Below are 23,088 nucleotides of genomic sequence, written 5' to 3'. Positions count from 1 at the left end.
CCGGGCTCTGTGTGCACGAAGGGAAGCGTGCTAGCTTTATTTTCAGTGTGGATCGATGTGCCAGAGTGACACTTACTCACTCTGGCACTGAGGGAGAGAGGAAAACAGCGCTCATTAAATCTGTCTTCAGTCTTTTGCCAAAACCCAGACCAACCCAAAAATGAACTTTCTCTGGGCTTGGAGTGTAGCTCAGTTGGTAGAGTGCTTGCCTGCCATGCACAGCATCCTAGGATCCATGTTTAGCTTCACAGAACCAAGTGTGGTGGTGCACAGCTCAGCACTCTGGAGGTAGAGATAGGATCAGGAGGTAGGGTGCCATCTTCACTTGTGAATGGAGTTTCAGACCAACCTAGGCTATGTGAGAACCCTTCTTCAAGCAAGCAAGCAAGCAAGCAAGCAAGCAAGCAAGCAAGTAAGCAAGCAGACCCCAAGCCCTTCTCCAAATTCTTTTGCAAGATTCTCTTTGAAGCATATTCCCAGTATGAGAAAGCAGACACTGGCCTTAGAGCCAGCCATCCCTTCATGTACTCAGGAGATGCTTTATCAGTGATCCTCTAGGAAGCTCATGGTGATCATAGCCCAGTGGGACTGTGGGCATTTAGAGAGGTACTATATGCTCAGAATGTCACTGTTGTCATCTCTTGTCAAGTGCTTGCTCTGCTAACCGCAAACAGAACAGAGAACGGACTAAGTGAGAGAAGGTTGTAATCAGTGGTTAGCTATTAGCAATTTATGTCCAGAGTTTAGCCTTCAGTGCTGATCTTAGACTCATCTGGCTCAGAACAGACCTGTTCATTCTAAAGTAGAATTCTGAAGTAGTCTGAACCCACACAGCCTGCCACCAGATGAGAGAATATGTTAGCAGGCAAGTAAAAGCCCATTTGTGTGAGTGTGAAGGACCCGTTTAGATGTTTGTACTTCCAATAAAGACATGGTAAAGATAGTTCTTAATTGGAAAAAAAAACAAACCAGAATATTCCAGTATGTGATGATCATGATGACAGGCTTGATTTAAATAAACATTGCTTTGAAAGCGTCATTTTGTTTTTATGTACACGGATATATGGATTGTGCATGCTTGACCTTTAAAAAAAACAAGGGACAGCAGTAGTTGGAACTTTTGGAGTAGGGTCTTGCTCTGAAGCTCAGGCACTCTTGAACTCCTGTAGTCACGTCCTGGCCAGCCTCAAGCAGCTACATTCCTATTTCTATACGTACTTGTTTGATAAGGGGAAACATTTGCTCACAGGTGTTTGAGTGCCACTGTTCAAAGCACTGGGGATAAAGCCAAAGGAAAGTCTGAATAAAGAAGTCAGCCTCAGGGCATAAAGTGTGTGGTGCTGGAGGGCGGAGTGGGGAGTGGAGCGCACGGCTGGGATTGCCATTCTGAACTTTCCGGTGGTCAGCGAGGCACTGCAAGGCTAGCACACAGCACTCAGTGTGCTTCAGGAAGAGAGGCCAGTATGTCTAAGGTAGCACAGAAGAGGCGCGGGCTGCCTGTCCGGAGACAGCTCAGTGAGCTGTGATGAGCTGGAAGTGTTGGAAGGGCTCCAGGTGGAGGAATTGGGAAGCTTCAGTCACCAGGCAGGGTGATGCTGGTGAGGGACATGTGGCCTCCTAAAGGTGCGTGTCAAGGATGCTGAGAGGCAGACATGGTCTATCTTGAAGATGCGGCTGGCTGTTTAGATGTAGGCTGGTACAGAAAACTTGCCACACTTACTGGTACTGGTCAGTCAGGTTGTTCTGTTTTGTTTTCCTTTTTATAGAAATAATAATGTGAAAACCTGGTTACTAAGGGATAATTTTGTTTATATATTTTTCGTATGATAGCATTTCTATCTTTTTACATGTAAAGCTGTTTGTGTACCCTGTTTGTATGGGTCAGATTTCTACAAGTGAGAAAGGAGGCCTGTGCTACAGTGTGCTGCTGCTGCCACCTGATGTTTGTCGCCTGCCTTTCATGTGTGATCTCAGCTGGCCATCCAGCCTCAGTAGTAGTTTGAATACAGAATGTGAGCAAATTAATTGAGGTTTATTTAATTGCCCTCATATTAGGCTCCTGTATGGATCCTTAGCATGTTAATTGAATTGTATAGAAATAAGGTTGTGAGTTGAAGATTAATTTTATTGACATCTTGATCTCTATTAAATTCAGTTCAGTGGGTATGTGTTTGTTTTGATCAGCCCTATTGTCTGTGTTCTCACGGTTATTATGTTCTGATGGGGAGAGGACACATTCAAAACAACACAGTAAACAAACAGGAAAACAATTAGGAGACGAGGGGAGCAAACAGGACAGCAGGCCTTGCCGTTCTGTAAGTGGAGCTGTGGTAGAACAGCAGAGCAGTGTGTGAGGGGATCAGATTGCACTGTGACGACTGGCAGCTACTGCTCTTGCTGGACTGGACGGGAGGGCTTCCTGTGGAGTCTGACTGCCCCAGTGTGGGAGATGCGTATATTTAGGGAAGACGACTGCTCTGGAGGGTTCTGTTCTGGACTGCTTCTTGTGATCCTCTGTTTTCTGTGTTCCTTTTACCAGTGGGTTGGAGCCGAATAGGTTGGTTTGCTGTTCACTTCAAGACATGCCCTTCCTCAGGAAGCTTCTGTAATGAATATTGCGAGGAGCTGCATTTCAGAGGGATGAAGCAGTTTGGGCTCTACCTGTTGTGGTGTCGGATGCCTACCAGTGATGTTGTCACTCTGGCTAGAGTACTAAGAGTCACTTGTGTTAAGAGGCAAGACCACCAGCCCCAAGACAGCATCAGGCCTCAGCAGGTGTTTCTCAGATGCTCTGCGTGCCTTGAGTAATGTTCTGGGTGTTGGGCATGCAGCTTTGAGACAAAGCAGGGAAACTCAGGTTTTCAATAAGCGGTCATCTAAAGGTCTGTCTCAGTGAGTTTGAGCTAAGCTGCATAGAGACCCAGGACTACATAGAGAGACACAGTCTCAAAAAGCAAAAAACAAAATCATTAAGAAAACACTCAAAAGTGTGTGTAGATTAACCATAGATACCCCTCTGCCTGTGAAGCCTGCCAGGGTAAAGTCTGTCTGTTCAGCAGGTAGCAGAGCATACCCATCAGGCTTTCCACTCTTCCCTGGTACTGCAGGAAGGAAAACAAGTGAAAAGACTTGTCTCCTATCTGAAGGAATGTGGTATCATGTGGGAAATATTTTTCAAAATAACACTTCATGATAATTGGACATAAGTTATCTATTCTGATCATAATACTCCCCTTCCTCCTTTAAATTCTAAAGACACATCCTAGGTCAGAGATTTGGTTCATGACAGAGCCTCTCGGTCTCTGGTTCAGAATTGCTGTTTTAGTAAAAGAGAGTAGAACAAGACAAGTACTGCTCCCACTGCTCTCTCCATCTTGTCACGTAGGTCAGTCTGGCAGATGACTTCTGAGGATATACCGATTACTTACCAAGTCATAATCAGCATTCACTGATGTAACCAGAGCTACCCTGGTGTCCACAGACAGTGTCTGTAGGAAGTCAGCAGCTCTGTTCTCCACCCACTGCACTGCTCTCCACCCACTGCACTGCTCTCCACCCACTGCACTGCTCTCCACCCACTGCACTGCTCCCCGCCCACTGCACTGCTCACCGCCCACTGCACTGCTCTCCACCCACTGCACTGCTCTCCGCCCACTGCACTGCTCACCATCCACTGCACTGCTTACCATCCACTGCACTGCTCTCCACCCACCCACTGCACTGCTCAGTCACAAGCCCCAGAGCTGGATGGAAGCAGATTTCCAGTTCTGTCTGCTTCTCCTGGACCAGAGTGTAGTGTGGAATCCCAGGAACCCCCAGAAGATTCTTGGGTCCTTCCTGTCCTACCACCCACTGTCCTGTGTGCTGACTGCGTCAGCTCCGTGTCTCTGAGTTCCATCTTGTCACCTTTCTAAAGTGGCTCTACTAAAAGGGAGGGGCTTATAGTCTATCTCAAATTACGATTATACTCAAAAGTATCAACCATCTCAGAATATCATCTAATACAAAAAATAAACCTTTTCCACACTGCCAAATTAAATTTATAATCCATTTATACACATCTATATTATACTTGATTAAAAATCACATATCCTGTTTTAAAACCTGTTGAAGAATCACAGAAATTTAATATAAGTGAGAAAGTTTCAGACATTTGAGGACAGTAGTTACACTGATGTCGATGGTTCGGGAAGCGCATCAGTTAATCTGCTGTGATTCTGCAGTGCCTCCCAAAAGGATTTTCTGCTTCTTTCTTTTGTTTCTAAAAATTGTGTCTCTTCACCTCTGCCTCTCCAAAAAAGGGGAAGTTATCTGAGCTTTTACAGGTGTGGCCTCTAACTGATCTCCTGTCACAGCAATGTGGAATGTGGATGAAAATCTCATCAACCAATTCTACCGCTGTGTGGTAGAACAACCGTGACTGATGGGACAGTGTGAACTGATAGTGACAAAGTGTCCTTCCTCGTTGACAGTAAATGGTAGTCCCTGGAGTTGGACCTAGAATCAGTGCTGTGAGGGAAGGTGAACAAATGCATCTTCCTGGGTAACTTGAGGAGATTCACGTCATGGGGTGTGGCTCTGTGGTGGAGCATGTGTTGAACTCTGCGGCCCAGTACACGGACACACACACCCCTGCTTATAGCCTGAGGAACATGGAATCACAGCTTCTCGCTTTTTGTTTCATGATGAGTGTTTTTCTTAGTGGAAGATTTTGTGCCTGTGCAGGCTGTCTTGTCCCTTTTCAGATGTGAGGAGAAGGGTGAGAGATGCAGTTTTTCCTGTTTGTGGCTGATCAGAGGGAGAGCAGGTGAAAGGCTGTTTAGGGGGCTTGGGTTAGGCAAGGGTGGCTGGCAGAGAAGGAACAGGGAGCAGCTCAAGAGAACTGTGGGTGGAGCCCCAGTGGGTGACGCTGGAGACAGAAGGCTGGTGTAGTTCAAGTAGGAGGAGAAGTGAGATGTCACTCAGAGCTGCCTCATTTCGTGCTTTCTGCCTTGGTGTAGCTGGCGGGGCAGCACCAGTGCCCCCGGTGTTACTATGCCACACTTCTTGTTTACTGCACTCCTTCAGCTCCCTTCCAAGTGAGTGAGCGCCGTGGACAAGAGCTCAGAGTGGCCAGAGCTGCGTTTGTCCTGTGGCTGTTGCTCAGTGCAGTTGAGGCATCGCTACTGTGGCAGGACAGGACTGGGGCTGCAAGTTGGGTGCTTCTGGGTATGTTTCTTCTCTCTTTGAAGCACAGTTGATTAAAGTTTAAAAATTTTGGTATGTAATATGTAGAAAATTGTATGCAAAATAAGTGAATTATTCAGCAACCTGACCTGTTCTGTCATATTATAGAAAATTCAAAAGCTTCCTGTTTGGTTCAGGTTAAATAGTCAGCACTAATGAAGTACTTGATTGGTGTAGTTTATAATAGCATAGCTAGTTTTTAAATCATGGGATAAAGAATTAGTATCATACATCAATTGACAGAAAATGTTGTCATGTGATTAGCAAGGTAATATAAGCTAATTATTTGGCAAATGCATTTTTTTCTGCATGAAAAAACCATTTTAAATGCTGCTTAGATCCAGTTAGCTCCCCAAATGCCAGTTTAACCGCAGTGTTGGTTTGTGTTGTGGGCTTGTGAGATTGTAGAGGACCAGAGACTGATGCCACCGTGCACCCTGACAGTTCTGTGGGGTCGGAGCTGGAAAGACCTCCAGTGCGCATGACTCCAGCCAAGCAGCAGCGTCTTCCTAGCTTTCTGCCTTTCTGCCTTCCTGGTCCTGGCTGTTCCCTGCGTTCCCCAGTGCGTTGTAAACTCATTTTCTTTGTATGCTCTTCCTATTTTTTAAAGTAAATCCTCTGTGGGTGCCTTCTTAGGGCTGCGTAACTTTAACTATTTTCAAGATGTAGTTTTAATGATGGTTCTTAAACACTTTAACCTCCTTTGTAGCCCACTACCCATCAGAGGTAGTGGAAAAGAAAGGATATGGGGGAGGTGGATCTGTTCAGAAAGGTTCTTTGGAACAAAACTCCATCTGTGTATGGTGTGGGAATCGGCAGTTCAGTTCACAGGTTAGCAGTGACAGCTTGGTCACTTACAGACACTTGACAGATGGAGCAGCAGCCCGGGTCGCTAGAGCCAGGAGAGCAAACAAGAGTCAGCAGCAGTGGTGCTGCCCAGCAGAGACAGCCAGGCCTCAGCCTCCGCACAGGGCAGTGGGAGAGACCAGGAGTTCTCCGCTGTGCCTTAGGGAAACAAAGATCAGGGAAGACTCGACCCACAGCAGCTCTGTAAGCAAGCCAGGCTGCTTCTCCTCACCATCCTATTTATACCCTCCAAGCATCATGTCTTCCATGCATCTCGCCTCAGCACGTTCGTCTTTCTCAGCTGACATCACTCTGCCAATCAGTCGGCTGAAGTCTGCAGAAGTGACAAGAAGCGGCAGCACTCCTCCAGAAGTGTTTTGGTGCATTTCTCTCTACGGAGTCCCCGACAAATGCAGCTCAGCTACACGGTGTAAGGCAGGCCAACAGATGTGTGTTGTTAGTGAAGAATTCCTTGCCTCGTGTCCTTTCTTTCATGTGCTTGCTTTAGCAGAACATCCTTTCTCCTGTGTCTCCTTAGCTAAACATTCCTTCATGAGTCTGCCTTAGCCTTTCACCTGTGTCCACTTCATAATGAAACTTTCTTTCACATGTTTGCCCCAGCAAAACACCATCGAAAGGACTTTCCAAAGAACCCTTAGGTTTCCACTTCAGGGCTTGGAGTGGTCAGTCTCAGAAACTCTTTAACATCATGACCTAAAATGGATGCAGCTGTGGCTAAGGCTACACTTTGCTACATGTAGCCAGGAATCCCAGCACTATGGAGGCTGAGGCAGGATTTTGAGTTTGGGCCAGCCTGAGCAGCAGAGAAAGGCAAAAGGAGAAACCGCGGCCTTAGCTCTTGGAATGGGGCAAGAATCAGATCTGGCTGCTGTGTTCTCCCTACTGGTCTCTACCCTCTTGACATGATGAAGTCAGGGAGGATTTCTGCCTACAACAGCATGAGCTAAGGAAACCCACCTTTTTCATTAAGTATTGAACCTAAGGTATTTTGTTCTGATAACAGAAAATAAGCTAACTCAATAGGAGAGTTACACATTCTTCCCCTTGAAGGTAAAGAGTAATAATTTGATTCTGCTAAGAGTCTTGTTGTAGCCAAACTGCAAGTTAGGAAGATTCGTAGCCAAATAGCAGTCAGTGTTCAGGTTGCTAGAATACATTTAAACCAAGAGTTTTGTGCGTGCATGCGTGTGTGTGTGTGTGTGTGTGTGTGTGTGTGTGTGTGCGCGTGTGTGTACGCACACGTGTACACAGTGGCATCATATTTGATTACTGATAATTTTATTTTTTTCTAAAAAGACAGGAAGCCTATGAAAATGATTTGATTAGTTTTTTTTGGGGGGAGTGGATGTTCATGATTATATACTATACAAAGGGACAAAGTAAAAGAGGAGCTTTGGCTATGTAGAGAGCAGAAATTGTGGCGCCTTGACTGATTCTGGATAGCAATAGTACTTAGAGCTCCTCAGCAGTCATTGACTCTAAGTCCATTTAACAGCACATTAGAGGTGGGCTGTGGGTATTTTAGTTTCTGACCTGGTGGCTATCATGTCCCAAAGCACGTGACAGTGTAAAATTGTTCAAGTTTTGCTAGACTGGATAAAACAGGTGTGTTTGGTTCCACCTCACCACCCCCATGAAACTCTAGGGTTTGTGCTGGGGAGGAGGAAGAGGCCAAGCAGGGGTTTGAACTAGGGCCCCATGCCTGCTGGCTTAGTACTGAGTCACAGTTTTTAAAAGATACTTTTAAAAGTTATTATTAATTATTGTGCATTAAATTTATTTATGTGTATGACTGTGCACCACATGAGTGTCGGGGTTAACCAGGGGTTGTGACCTGCCATATATGGTGCTGGGAGCCCAACATGGGTCCTCTGTAAGAGCTGCAAGTGCTCCCAACCTCCAACTGACTCTGCAGCCTCTGGAGTTGCTCCAGAGTTGGTTTGCTTGTTTTCTTTCTCTTTATTCTCCAGAAGCTGTTTTGTGCCTACTGCACTCTTCATGTGTGTGAATTCTTTTTTGCTTTATAGCACATTCATGATGGAAAGTACAGTAATGTTATGGAAAGCCTAAAAAGTCGTTTTTTAAAAAGTTAATTACGTACATATTATCTTTAGAATGAACTTTCTACTCCTGCGTCCACTGTGCTCATTTCCACACTCAGTCGTTCTTCCCGTTAAGTGCCAGTGTCTGCACAGACTGTGGCTAGCAGGCAGCACGCACGCCTGCTCCCACAAAGGGTACAGCCCCACGGGTGTGGAAGGACTGTTCACTTTTGGAAGTAGCAGAACGACCGTGCTTGCTGTCAGGGCCTCTGCTCTCACAGCAGGAACCTCTGCTCCTGATTGCATGCTGGGCTAAGTGATGAGTGGGTATAATTGTTCTGCATTCTGGTTTTTCTTCAAAGGAGTGTTTTTAAAATCCACATTAAAAAAGAGCTTGGAACAGTGTTTATGTAAATGAAAAGAAGCAGTTTGCTAGGTGAGAGAGAGTGTAGTCAGAGGAAGATAAAGGAGATTAACACTGTGTCAACTGTCAGTCTCAGTTTTGGAGAGAGAAGCAGAAAAGAAAGGCCAATAGTGATGAGCTAAAGCATGACCAGAGTCTCCACTGTTTACAAGAACCGAGCGTGTGGGTGTGTTTACCTCAGGAGTCCCTCATCTGTGCTGTGGACTGCCTGCACCTCCCCTCAGGGGAAGGCAGGGCATGCAGAGCAGACTGTGGTCTCTGAACCTTTTATTTGCGCTCTCTTTTCTTTCCCCTCTCCTTTCTCTCCTCCCTTCTCTCTTCCATGTTATTTTTGCTGCGTTTGCTGTTTTAACCTGTCAGTTACAAAATAATTACTGTGTCACCATGGCTGGCGGCTCATATAGGAGAAATCTGCCGTCTCTTAATCAAAGGTGATTACAGTTTTTCCTGTCTGTAAATGTGCTTGTTGAGTAACGGGAAGGCATTAGTCTCAGGCTGATGTGTGGATTGAAAGGCAGCAAGAGGCAGTGGCATTGTTATCTCCCCAGGCGTGGCTAATGAATCGCGTTTCCCTGTTCTGCTGGTCACGCCAGACAGTGCCCTCTGCCAGGGCTAACCCTCCTGTAAAACGCTCCCTAAGATTATTGCTGCAAGAACAGAAATGCTGGCCGAGCCAGGGTCGCCGAGCGCCAAGAGGACAGCTGCGCTCCACACAGTTACTCACAGTGATAGCTCTGACAGAGGTTGGGGAGCTTCAGCGCCAAAGGCAAGTCGGGACCTATCCTGTCAGAATTTCAGTAGCAAGCGAGTGCGTGTTTATGTTTCAAAGCAGGTCTCCTTTGAAGTGAAGGAAAGAAATGGTTTTCATTTTTACTGTTTAATTGAGAGGACATTGAGACCCAGGGGTTGAGTCTTCTTGACTAACTCAGCCATTTTAGAGGAAGTTTATCTGAAGCATTGATGGATTGAAGCAAATCTGAAGCGTATGTGTGTGTCATATGTGTGTTGTATGTGTGCATGTCATATATGTGTGCATCCTGTACACCAACTACATGCATGCTTTTCATTAATAGTGAACACTCTCGATGCCTGGAATGGTGGTTCATACCTGTAATCCTGAAATCTGGAAGCTGAAGCAATAGGATTTTCATGACTTTGAGGCTAGCCTGGGCTATACTGTGATATTCCAAACAAAGACACCCCTCCGCCCATTTATATCTCAGGCTGGTCCTTTGTAATTTCTGAGCATGTGGTTGTTTAATAAACACCAGCCTAACTTAAGCTTAAGTGGTGTGTGCCCACAGAGGACAGCTGGAGTCATTGTGAGGCATAGACTGCCCTCCCAGGAGCCAGAGGTCTCTTCTAGGTGGGGCTGCCCTGCCAGACCCTTGTCCGTTTTTACGTTAAAAGCTTAAGATAAAATGGGAATGCTCATTCTAAGAGGCCTGGGGCCACGCTCGGGCTTGGAAGTCAGTACGATGCGACACTTGACAATTTCTCTTCCAGCGTGAGCAATCACAGGGAAGAGGGACTGATTTCTGCACAGCTGTCTTCTGAAGGTCTTGCTCAGTGTATCCAGAAATCTAATTCTCTGGCCTCCTTTAGTTGAAAATTTACTGGCTTTACACAAGTCCTGTGATCCATTGAAATGCTAACGTGGGTCATGTCTCAGCTGCCACAGTGCTGAGCAAAAGCCTTCATTAAAATTCTGGTTATCCTGCAACTGTCGAGGACCCGTGCTGTTAGAGGTTCCTGAGGAAGACTTTATTTAGCCTGGTGAGATCGCATGTCACAGCCCTGCTTCTGTCTGCTGAGCATCCTCAGCGCTGTTCTCCTGTAGCGTTGCAGATAGACCAGAACAAACCGCGCTTCTACATCTGTCTTCTACCCTACCATCTATCCTCTGATCCATGTGACTGACGAATTGACAGTGGACAAGCTAAATGCATTTCTGATATAGATTTGTTGAGTGATACCAAGTGTTCTACATCCACGACAAGTTCAAGAGAGCGGCGTACTGAGTAGGTTTGATTTGATATAAATAAGTCCATTTAGTTATTAATGACTTCAGATAGATTTTACAAGGCAATCAATGACAGCAAAATGGTGATCAGTCAATGATACTGTGTGTAATTGGATTTTTTACGGGTATGATGCTATATTTCAGAATTAATGTGACATTATGCTACGTTGTTACTCAATTTTTTGTTAAGTCAATTTTTTAGAAATCGGATATATCAAAAATTGAGATCTTTAAGTATTATTTGGCACAGTCCATAGGTGAGGCTGATACATGTTGTCTTGGTGCAGTGCCCGTTTATTTTATAGTTCTCAGGAAGTAGATGTGAGAATTGGAGAGTTTAGTTTATAAGACCGTTTGTGCCTTGGACAGCAGAGTTGAAAACAAAAGGTAAGGAACAGATAGATCCTCAGTCTCCCTTCGCATTACTGTCCCTTAGCCCTGCGTCACAGCAGATCTAACAAGGACTTCTCTGCTTCTTGTTTTTTTTTTTTTTTTTTTCTTTATTAACTTGACGATTTCTTTTTTCTTTTTTTTTCTTTTTTTTTTCGAGCTGGGGACCGAACCCAGGGGCCTTGCGCTCATAAAAGCGCTCTACCACTGAGCTAAATCCCCAACCCCTGCTTCTTGTTTTTTAAAAGTCTGTTTGTATTTGTAGGGTTCAAACAAAATTTGCTTTTCAGTAGTTTAGTGGTTGAATGAGAAATTGTTTCCCACTAGTGCCCCTCCCCCTCCAGCCTCTGCAGAGGCTCTGCTTCGCCCCTTGTTCTGGGTGATGGGTTTCAGTAGTTCTGTTGCCTGAGGTTAAAAGCACAGGGGGAGTCAGAAATGTTTCTGAGGAAATGTTCATTTCCTTCCTGGCTGCAGTGGGATACATTAAGGGGAATATGTATCACAGCTCAGAGGGCGCCATTGCAGTTTAGACTGTGCACACTGCTGATGGATGCAGGAAGGAGTGCTGCAGCCCTTCTCCACCCTCCTGGGACTCTCCTTCTCATCACTCTCCCTTAGGAGCAGGGAAACACGAGGCTACTTTGATAATTTTCCACATTGACACCTGAGCACTTGGAACCTTCTACATGGCCTGTCTCTTAAAGAAGCATACTAATTCTGTAAGACGCGTTTTAAAAGTTGGGGAAAGTTCTACATTGTGAAGATTTTGAGTATTTGGATGCTATGCAGTAATTACTGCTATTTAACTTTGTTTTTAATAAAACAGTGTCCTCTGGAAAGTTTAGTACTTTTACACTTTATTTGAATGAGGATGGTGTTTCAGAAGCTAAGTGACAGCAAACAGCTCCTGAGCACAGGACTCCACCACCGCGAGGTAACCACTGCCCCAGCCTGGGTCTGCACACAGCCGCTGAGGTAGCCTCGCTTCTGTTCGCCATTCTGTTCGCCTGCCTGCAGCCCTTACAGTAGCTGGGGGCAGTGTTCGCACTTAGGAACAGTTTCCACTGACACTTTGCTCTCGTGTATACAGAGCTATTTGATTTCTTGTGCTTTTTCTTCTGATACCAAAAACATTTAAATTGATAAATACAGTCTATAAAAGTTTTCTTACTACTCTTTTTATTCATATAGAATTAATATTTATCCGGGAAGCTTGGAGTCTAAATTTAAAATGAATTTACCACTGAATGAGTGACTTGTGGTTTCATGAAGAGAATACCCCATTCCTGTCGGTTCCCACAGACTTGGTGGCCATTGTCTTTGTCCTCAGCCTCTAGGTCTCCCTTTCACTCAGCAGAACCTAAATCCACTCAATAGTGCATCCCCACACCACTGCGGCCTCCCCAGGTCCTTGTTAATCCAGTGAGGTACTTCCTCTCAGCCTTGTTAATCCAGTGAGGCACTTCCTCTCAGCCTTGTTAATCCAGTGAGGCACTTCCTCTCAGCCTTGTTAATCCAGTGAGGCACTTCCTCTCAGCCTTGTTAATCCAGTGAGGCACTTCCTCTCAGCCGTGAGTCTCAGAGACCCCACCTGCCTCCCCTCCCAGTGTCCGTCCCTTCCCCCATCCCTGTATCTCGAGTCAAGATAATTTAATTTAAAATCATCTACTCTGGAGTCCCCCTTATATAAATATGAAAAGAAAAAGAACTTGAGGACGGCACGGGCATTGGCTTCTTTTACAGTTGCTTACTTGTTGGTCCATGGCATTGCTTACTTCAAAGGAATCAAAAATGTTCAGTGCTTATACAATTATAAGTCCAGGAAACAATTTAATATTGTAGCAAGAGTTAATTTTTAGCAATATTTAAATTCTCTAAAAACCCCATCTAGGGCTGGAGAGATGGCTCAGTGTTAAGAGCACTGACTGCTCTTCCAGAGGACCTGAGTTCAATTCCCAGCAACCACACAGAGGCACACAATGGGATCTGATACTCTCTTCTGGTGTGTCTGAAGAGAGGATTATGTACTCATCATACGTATGTACACACACACACACACACACACACACACACACACACACACACACACAAAACAAATACATCTTACATCTTTAGAAAAAACCATGTAGGTAGACTTGAAGTTAAGCAACTGTGTTTAACTCAGATACTTTGGGGAGTCACCTAGGTATTTCTCTGTGACAGGTTTGTTATTTTGTAATAGAAGTTGCTCAGAATTATTCTTTGAGACTGGGGAGGCCGCCCTGGGCGCATCAGAAGTGACTTGTTTGAGGACAGCCGTAACTGCGCCCCCCTGTCCACCGTGAGACTGAGACGCAGTCCTCTGAATGAGCTCATTAGCTTTGCATTAGAAAAATGTGTCAGTTTCTTTTTATTTGGATGTCCTTTTTACTGGTTCTTTTTTTTTTCTTTTTTTTTGTTTCTTTTCAGTTGTGGAAGAAGGACTCTGGGAAAATGGCCTTTCCTATGAATGTAGGACGCTGCTCTTCAAAGCAATCCACAATCTGTTAGAAAGGTAAGAAAGGGGCCATGGTGTGACTGCGCTCAGGGCACCCAGGTCCACTCGGGCTTTAGACTTGGGTCATCGGCACTGTTAGAGCTACGCTTCTGTATCTCCGCTTGTTTCACATTGCTAGGGAAGGTTAGGGAAGGTAGGGATTTCCTGCATCCCTCCCAGGCTGTGCGCATCTCTTGTTCAGTTTTAGTTTCAACTTTCTTTTTTACTCTTTGAAAATGAAGGGTGGATCCCTAAGGTCCAGTCAGCCTCTCACGTAAGCACAAGATCAAGAAGTGACAGAATGAGCTCCTGTGACCCTCGCTGTCATTGAGATGCTGTGGGGTTTGACAGTTATGTTTCTTGCAAAAAATTAAAGAGCTAATCCACGATAATCCGTGATAATTCACTATTTAGTACCACAGCTCTTCAAGTCTGGGAAAGGCCTTTCTCGTAACCATTCTTGCCAATGCTGCCATTTTTGTTGAGTGAGTCCTTAGCTTGGCTCCTCAGTTTGAGGCGGTTTCTCATGATTTGATTAGGCTTATTCTTCTTAATAAGAATGGCATGGAACTGAGGCTGTACCGCCTCTGAGAGTCACAGCATCTGACACGTGTCAGAGACTGCAGTCATGTGGCTGGAGTGATATTCTCTGTCAGCTTTCTCTGTCAGCTTTCTTCTTCTAAATTAGAATTTTGCCAGCTGAGATCCTGGTTGACCCCACTCCTGTTGTACTAGACAGGAATGCCATAGTTGTGGCAGACACAGTGGGATTGTGGGATGTCCCCTTCCTCTAAATCCCACTCACTGTCTTGTATCACCTGCTGATGGCCCTTGCTGGAATCATTACCACCACTATCTCTGTACTATTGATTTGTCACCATTTCTTCTCTAACCAGTTGGCAGTCTCTCATGTAGTCGTCCCTCTTCCTCTTCTCTGCCCCACTCCTGCACTGTCCTTCTCGCTCCCCTCCCCGCAGACCTGCTCACATACAGAAGCACATTTCTTCTTTGGCTGTACACCTGTAACTCTGTGCTTCCAGAAGGAGAAGTCAGAGGATCGGGAGCTCAAGGCTCACCTGGGATCCTCAGGGATTTTAGAGCTGTTCTTAAAACAGCCGTTCACATCCGTGGGGTCGTGCTTTATTCCTGAGTTATAGCGCATTGTGCCATTAGGTTGCTGCCACGTTCTTGCTGAGTTGACTGAAAAATGTCAGTCAGTGTAGGAGTGTCTCCTTACCTCCTGCTGCAGCTTGACACCACCAGGCTCTCAGTGGTGTTTTGGGGCAGACACAGATGACTAAGAATGGCCCAGTTAAAAGCCTCAGTGGGGATCAGTGTTCCCTTCTGTGAACTCTGCAGATGATGCTCTGAGGTCATCAAAAATGGGTGGACTTTACAGTACTGCTAAATTCTAGCTGCTGGCTCAGGCAACAGCTAGAACTCACGAGGTAACACCGTCTGAGTCACTTCCAAAAACCTTCTTACCGAACAGCCCTGTTTCCTTCAAACATTTGTTCTGCATTTTCCATAAAAATGTTACTCATCTAAAGAAGTATTGACTTGAAGATCAGGTAATCATCAATGAAGTATTGGAATTCTGTGTACCCCTGCCAAGTCACCAAGAACAGAAGCACAGAGCACATCGGGGAAGCAAGCGTGCATGTCTGATAAGGCTCATCAAGTGTGCTCTTCTAAATAGGGTCCTGGGTGAATAACCCATCGTTGTCTTAGCCCGAGTGTTAGCATTTTCCTTTGTGATTAGAAAATCAGAATCGGAAACAGTGAGAGGATGTACCTTTGAGTTCCTTATTCAGGGCTCATGCATTAGGATAGGATTCCCCCTAGGAACCAACGCCTGGGTCAGCCCGAACCTGCTTCTGAGTTCCTTATTCAAGGTGTGCGTTTAGATTTCATGATGGGGACCAATGCCTGAGTCAAACTGAACCATTATTTTTAAGAAAATGAATTGTGAGGTAAACTCTGGTCTCAGTTTGGTGCACATCTGTCAGCACTCAACCTGCCAGTGGGGGATGGGGTGCAGGTAGCTTCAGTTAACATGTGTAATGTATTTCACATACTCTGTCAATAATTACTATTTTCATGTAAATTTCATTATTTTGTTCTGTTAAAGTAACCGCAGAGTATCTCATCTGGACTCTTGTGGGCACATCTGAGGCAGTGAGCAGGGCAGCCTTGCCCTGAGCAAGCACTTTTGGCCCGGGTCTCCCTTCCTCAGGCAGTTCCCAAGTAATTCAAGGTCCCTGTGAGAAGCTGAGTCTTCTGTCTGAAGGGACAGCATTCTGTGAATGAAAACTCCCTGCTTGTGTCCTTTTCCATCCTTCAGATCACTGGCTGGAGCTCTCTCTCTCTCAGTCTGTCTCCTGCCGGGTCTGTTGTGTTTTCTGCTTGTGTTCATGGAAGGTCAGCCTGGCTTTCCAGCGTGAGTTCTGAATTCCTGTCATAAAAACAGGACAGCTCAGCAGCAGGCTAGTTTACTCTCTAAATTACTGTTTGTTTAGCTGATGTATTAACAAAGCTTGAACAAGTGATTTCTCCTGCCTTTTTTAAGGTGCAAAGATCTTTAATTAACAGGCAGTTCCATTCACTACTGTGAAAGGCTCTTACTTGAGTCTGAGAAGGAGCTGTATAAATTGATCTCTGTGAAAGGCTAACAGTGATGTCACTGCAGTGACTCATTAAGGACAACTTCCCTGCCATTTTCACACAGAAGAGCATTGCATTCTGGACTATATTGATTGGTACTGAAGCACCACTCTATTGATGTTCTGTAGCGATTTTAAATTGTGAGCACTGTGACTTCAGACACTCATTTCTTCTGTCACTGTTCAGTGTCTGCTTGCCCGCGGCATACACTTCCAGCTGGATGCATCCGTCCATTTAAAAACAAATGAACAAGCTACTCGTGCAAACATTTGCATACTGGCGTCAGGCAGAGAGTGGCTCTGCTTATAGTTTTGTTTTTCCCAGAGATTTATTTCTTGGAATCCTTTCCTTATTACCTGCAGAGAGGAGTGCTTTGAGTCTCTGGTCCATCACGTAACCAACTGAGGCGTGGCCTTGGCCCAGCACACCCCGTTTCTTATTATAAGAGCTCTGTGTTTGGCTGACTGCCCTCACAGCCTAGAGGAGGACAGCAAGGATTGCTATTTTTAGAGTGGTGGCGACATTGATAGTTGCCAGCTCGCTCCAAGGATTCTGGTCTATAGTGTCCTCCTTCGTTGAGAACTTCCTGTCACCTGAGCAGGTTCTGACTGAGTTTGTTTCATCTTCAGAGAGCTAGAGAGTTAGAATGTGATTTGCCCTGAGCAGAGGAGGGCTGTCCTCTCCTGTGACTTTCACGGTGGTATTTAAAATCTATCTTCTGGGGTCACATTCGGTCATTTTTTTAAAAGGCAGGATGGTGGAGATTTCAGTTTTGTTTTGTTCTTAGATTTATTTATTTTTATTTTACTTGTGTGAGTGTTTTACTGGTGTGCGTGTGTGTACCAAGTGCGTGCCTGGTGCCCTCAGAAGCCAGAGGAGGGCATCGGATCTCCTTGGACTGGATTAAAGATGGCTCATGGTGAGCTGCCCTGAGTGCAGGGAACTGAACCCAAGACCTGGAAGTGCAGCAAGTGCTCTTACTGTGAGCATCTCTCTGGCCTCAAGGGGTCACTGTGCTGCACCTTGCATGTGCCCGCCCCATGTTTGTAGTTCTTAGAAAGTTTCACACCCCTCTCCTCTCCAGCCGGTTGGCCCATTCTTCTCCTTTGGGGCCCCTGGCCTGCTTTGATGTCCTGCTTTGCTCAGCAGTCAGGTTAGGCCCAAGGACGCTGCGTTATCGGAGACCAAAGCCCCCTCCCTCCATAGTCGAGGCTGGTTGTGTAGTTGCAGTGCCTCGGCCTACCTGCCCCAGGCCCAAGAACTGAGCAGCCAGCCTTTGCCTCTTTTTGTTGGCTTCCTGACAGAGAGCAGAGACTGCTGGTGACTCAGGAGCCGAAAGCCTGTGGTGCATGTGCCCTGAGGTAATGCATACCGTGTCTGCTCATGGCTCATCAGCTAAGACACTGGCCACCACTTCAGTGGACAAAGCAGTCTATAAAGGAGAGGTGTGGAGATGAAGTCACATGACACGCTGGATGGCCAGTGGGCTAACGGTCTGTCTTCCGGCTAGCTGCTCTTTATGGTTGGGAGCAGACAGGTTTCTGGACAGAGAGGGGCAGGGGGATTTGGAGCTCTTTGCTCTTTAGGTTTATCTTTGTGACTGTGTAAAACCGAGAAGTGGAGAGTCCCAGAGTTCCTGTCTCAGATCTGTCTGCACCATTCTTTTTCATGTCTTTGGAGAAAGTAAGCATGCTTCCTAGTTTATTTTAAGGCCAATTATCTTTTTGGATAAATGCCTGGGATGATAAAATACCATTAATTTTGTTTTTATTTATCTAGAATCCTTTGTGATTGGGCTTAGCCCCATCCCCCTTTGCACATCCCGTTCCTCTCCCCACCATGGAAGAAGGCAAGTGTTCCAAAGTCTCCACCTAAGTGACGCCACCCATGCTCACCCTGCTGTGACTACGCTGGGCGTCACATTGAGGCTGTATCCTCCTCCTCATGGAAACAATGTGTGAGGTTGCTTTTCGGGAGCCTGCTCTGTATACGTTAGTACTTCAGACATCTTGGCTGTTTGCCTTGTTGTAGTTGACATGGATTTTCATGATGTATCAAATTCTATTATCCATCTATGAGTATGGAGTGAAAATTCTTGACAAAACAGCAAAGCATGTGTGCAGTTCAGACACTCCACAGTGGTTTATGTCCTGAGGCAGCTTGCCTTCGTGGCGTTGGAGAAAGGGCAGAACATCCAGCACACTGCCAGATTGGCATTGGGTTTGTTACTCTGACTTTAATTTGTAACTGCCTGAAGGCTTTGGAATAAAATCAGCGTCTTGATGTTCATGGGGTTTATTGCTATCCCCAGAGGTCAGGCCACCCCTGTGTTGCACACAGTGGAAGGTGACAGGGATGGCTGAGGCCCTGGGCTCGGTCTTGCCATTCTGCACCCAGGGAACCCTGGCAGTGTGGAGAGTGTGTGCCCTGCCTGGGCCTGCACTGGGGCTGCACTGGGGCTGCTGAGCTTCCCTGTGCTGCCCCAGTGCTTGGCAAGGGAGCACAGCACGGGGACTGGGCCTGCAGCCACCCCAGCCAGATGCCCACACACTGTGGCTCGCTCTCCTGCCTTATGATGGGTAGAGGCTGCAGCAGAGCTCCGCTGTCATGGTGCTCAGTGACAGCTGCACTGCAGTGGAAGACATGGGACGTGACGGGGGTTACACTGTGAGCGTGCAGGAAGCAAGTCAGTTCCCACTTCATGGAAATGCCACGTCAGAGAATAAGCCTAGATTTTGGAGTACAGTCTATAATGGGAGGACGTAAGTCTAAAAGCCTAGACACATACCTACCAGTAAATGCCTGGACAGGGTCTGTCTTCTAAAAGCATCAATCAGGCTGTGCATTGTTGTGTTTATTGTTTTTATTATTATTATTATTATTATTATTATTATTATTATTATTATTATTATTGCTGCTGCACAGAGACAGGGCGAGGGTGTTGACAACTGGTTTTGGCTTTTCGTTTATAATGAGAGAATGACATTAGACACTGAATGGGCCATGAAGAAAGGTGCAGGCCTTTGGAGTTGCATGAGGCACAGTGGACATTTCAGGGGAGGCCAGCCCTGTAGAAGAATGTAAGGTTATAGTCATTTAGTGAGGATGTGGAGTAGACAGGCCTTGCCTGGCTACATCTTGCTGCAAGAATTAGTGCCCGCTGAAGCACCGGGGAAGCCCAGCCACTGAGGGAGGGGGTGGGGTCGGCTGGGAAGGGCCCTCATCTTCTTAGCTGTGCATGATGTAACAAGATTGACAGAAACAGATTTCCTGAATTTGATGAATTTGGTAGGGGAAGGTGGCACTGACGATACTTGGCATGCAGGGGGGTGGGATGTAGTCTGTGGGCAGCTAGCGAGCAGAGGGTGGTCTGCCCAGGCTTGGGGAGTGGAGATGGGAGCTGGCCATTGTGGTAACTATTGAGGACGCTGTGGTACACCACAGAATGCACATCACAGGAACCTCAGATAGGCGCACACGTGCAGCTTGCCTTCATTTCCAGCTTCGCTGCATTTCTCTTGAGATGGTAACTTGGAGGCGTGGGCTCTTGGACGGGATCTTCTCTGCTGTTGCTTAACGCTGTCGGCCTCCGGACTCACACAGCTGCCTTACAGAAAGATGGCATCTTCTTAGGAAACTGAAACGCTGGTGACATCCAGGTTGACTATAATGCATACCTGGTACTGACAGGAAAGTGTTCTGAAACAGCTCTCAGCAGATCGAAGTGTCTGCAAGGTTGAGTTGTAAAGTTAAATACAGCTTTTCATCCTCCTTCCCCTTAAAAGAGCAAAGAATGGCAGAAAGGTATATTTTATTTCTGATATTTTTATAATTTAAAACTACCTTTAAAACAGCATTTGCCTAATTATGTTCTTTGAATATAATTAGTGCAATTTGTCATAGTGTTTTGTTTTCCTGGTCATGTCTCAGAGCCGCATGGCCCCGTCAGTGCTGAGGTATTGTGATTTTAGGCTGCATTAGGAATTGACAGGCTGTGAAGAAGCAAATTCAGTAGATTTCCTTCCCGGTCACTGAGTGCCTCATGGTAAGAGCACACACACCAAACATGGCCATAAGAGCACTTGCAGTATGAACAGGAAAGTAATCCTTATGTGTGTACCACGCGTATCAGATACTGAGTGAACACGAAGCTGTACAGAGCAGGACACAGAATGTGCCACAGCACAGGCCTTTAAGTCCCTGGTGAATAGTCGCTGTCATCCTGACAGAGCACTGAGCACTGAAACCCTCATAGAAACACGAGAAACCTCAGATGGCATCAGAGACAGAGCTGTCCTCAGTTTAAAACGGGAGAGGAGGCACAGAGCAGTAAGGGGGAGTGGGGCTCACTGGCTGTGGAGCTGTCTCGTGGGAATGGGCTGTGTCAGATGCGGGTGTGATGTGTGGACTCTGTGAGCCGAGTTACTTTGTTGCAGTATTAGAAGAGCTTTTGTTCCTTCTGCACTGTAGTCTGTTGCAGAATCAGGACTCCCGAGATGCTAGTCTAGTCACAGAACTGTCTTCCACAGTGGAGCCACATCTCTTCCATTTCCTCCCAAGGCTTAAAGTTGACAGCATCCTGGTTACTTTCTTCTGTTCAGTCTCACCTCAGAGGAGTTGTGTGTGAGCCTCCACCCCAAGCCCAGCACAGCTCTATCCAATGCAGTTCTCTATGAGGTGGAGTTTGCTGGTGGGTGTGACCCCATGCCTGTCATCGTTGCTTTTATTCTGCGCACTGTGGATTTCAAGGTAGACACCCAGTGACAGTTTTTACCAAGTGAAGAACTGTGTGCACAGTAATCCAGTTATGATGTGGACCTGCGCTGAGGAGGAGGAGGAGCCGGCAGTGGTGGCCCTCGCCTTTAATCCCAGCACTTGGGAAGCAGCGGCAGGCACATCTCTACAAGATCAAGGCCAGCCTGGTCTACAGAGCAAGTGCCGGGCTTGCCAGGGCTACACAGAGAAACTGTTTAAAGAAAAAAAAGAACGAATAAAAGGGGAAGAAGGGATTAAGGGAATATTATGGAGCTGTCAATTATGTCCTGGCCCCGTGCACAGATGTACTGGCAGCTCCCTCCCTCTGGTGACTTTGACCTCGCTAGGCGACGCTCCCTCTGTGCCTTAGCTGTGGACACTGACAGTCATCTCCACTCACACTGATCTGGTGTCTGCCATTGTGACGCTAGCAGCTGTTGGCTCTTACTGCACTGCATTCTGTGTGGCAGTGTCTGCTCGGGACGGATGGAGTCTGGCTGGGGAAGAGCCTGGCGAAGCCTTACAGTTTCAGTTCGTGTGACCTTTTCCTTAGGTGGCTGCTCCATATTTTCTATTCAAAATTTAATGTATTCAGAGCCTCTCTCACTTAGAAGCATGAAGTCAGATTGAGTTACTTTGGAAATGATTTTCTTTACTGTGAACAAGGGAGAGGTTCACTTTCCAAATAGATCCAGTGATATTTGATGTAACCCTGTCCCAAGTTGACTCTGCACAAAGGGAGTTATCCTGTGAGGAGGAACTGTTGCCTGACATTAACTGAGCTGTTTAACCTGTAATGAAATGGGTGAGGGCTGGAATTGTTTCCATAGTCTTTGATGAGTGGGAACGGCAGAGACAAAACCGAGTGCGGATCTGCCTGAATATTGAGATAAGAACTGCAATCTAGCTCTCACGGGGCCTCGTACAAAAGAATCACATGCCACATTTGGACAGCTTTCCTTCAAAACGTGGATCATTTCCTTACTGATATTGAGAGACCATTGTGTCCCATCACGTTCAGAATGTCCTTTTTCTTTCTCATTGCGTATTATTAAAGTCAAGGGTACTTGTTAGTGCTCTGAGCGGCCTCTCACCCATTGTGCAGGAGGTGGCTGGGTAGAGTCGTCACCTGCCTGTAATGAATGAACTTGGTCATAATTGTGTTGTCACTCAGCTCAGTTGTCCTCACTGTTGGTGTTCTATGTTTAAGAGAACACCCAGAACTCGACAACCTTTACACACACACACACACACACACACACACACACACACACACACACACACACACACACACACACACACACACACCATGCCATGCCATGGAGACAGAGCCAAGAGCAACACACCGTCCTTACTAGGAAGATTAATGCCAAGTCTTCATTTTCCTAGATGGTGTTTTTGGGCCTTCAGAGAGAAAGCATTAAGGCAGATGATAAACAGTGCTAAAGTTTGTTTTGTTTTTGGTGTCCTCACTAAAGAATTGATAACTTATCACAAGAAAACTCCAGACCCAGCTTGCAGGAAGAAGAGTCCTCCAGTTCCCTACACTCTGACCTTGATGATATGGGAACTAATGTACTGCAGATCTGTGACCTAAATCCCAGAGTTTTGGAAACACTTCCAACTATTTTGCTTGCTTATGTGCCCCCATCTTTGGGCATTGATAATTCGTGCCCAGAGTTGTGAGTTCTTTGAGTGTAAGGAAACATTCCGACAGCGGGTCTGGCACTGCTTGTGTTTCTTTCAGTGCCTTTCATTCGCGTTGTTAACAGAGTGCTTTGTTCCTGAGTCTGTGAAGGTAATTCCTGATGTGCTTATTGTAGGTGCCTAATGGATAAGAACTTCGTGAGGATCGGGAAGTGGTTTGTGCGGCCCTATGACAAGGATGAAAAGCCAGTCAACAGAAGGTCAGTCTTCAGGATGCTCTTGGTGTTTCGCTTTCTCAGCTGCGACCACGCCTGTTTTTGGGCTTAGGCCGAATGGGTTGGTGTGTTTATTATCTGTTCATGTTACTCTAGGGCCACTGGGCTATCACATGCTGAGCCATGTGGCCATCAGGTTGGGTTTGAAGTTGAGACACACTAGCGTGGCCCTTCTATTACTCTCCCTAAGTTTTCTCCCTTACACTGCTATTTGGCATAACTTAAGAATGCTTACATGGAACTAAAGGGTGAACATGTGT

The 23,088-nt window shown here is 46.1% G+C and overlaps 1 protein-coding gene across 1 annotated transcript in view; it reads left to right on the top strand.

The window, feature by feature from the left end:
• Med13l (mediator complex subunit 13L) overlaps positions 1-23,088 on the top strand; it is a 204,426-nt gene that overhangs the window by 100,637 nt on the left and 80,701 nt on the right. The window contains 2 exon segments of the mRNA XM_032886705.1: positions 13,421-13,505; positions 22,730-22,813. Coding sequence (XP_032742596.1) covers positions 13,421-13,505; positions 22,730-22,813 — 169 coding nt within the window.

This window comes from Rattus rattus, chromosome 16 (genome assembly GCF_011064425.1).
Source record: "Rattus rattus isolate New Zealand chromosome 16, Rrattus_CSIRO_v1, whole genome shotgun sequence".
Classification (NCBI taxonomy): Eukaryota; Metazoa; Chordata; class Mammalia; order Rodentia; family Muridae; genus Rattus; species Rattus rattus.
The sequence above is the reverse complement of the archived record's forward strand: the minus strand, read 5'-3'. Positions and strand labels throughout refer to the sequence as shown.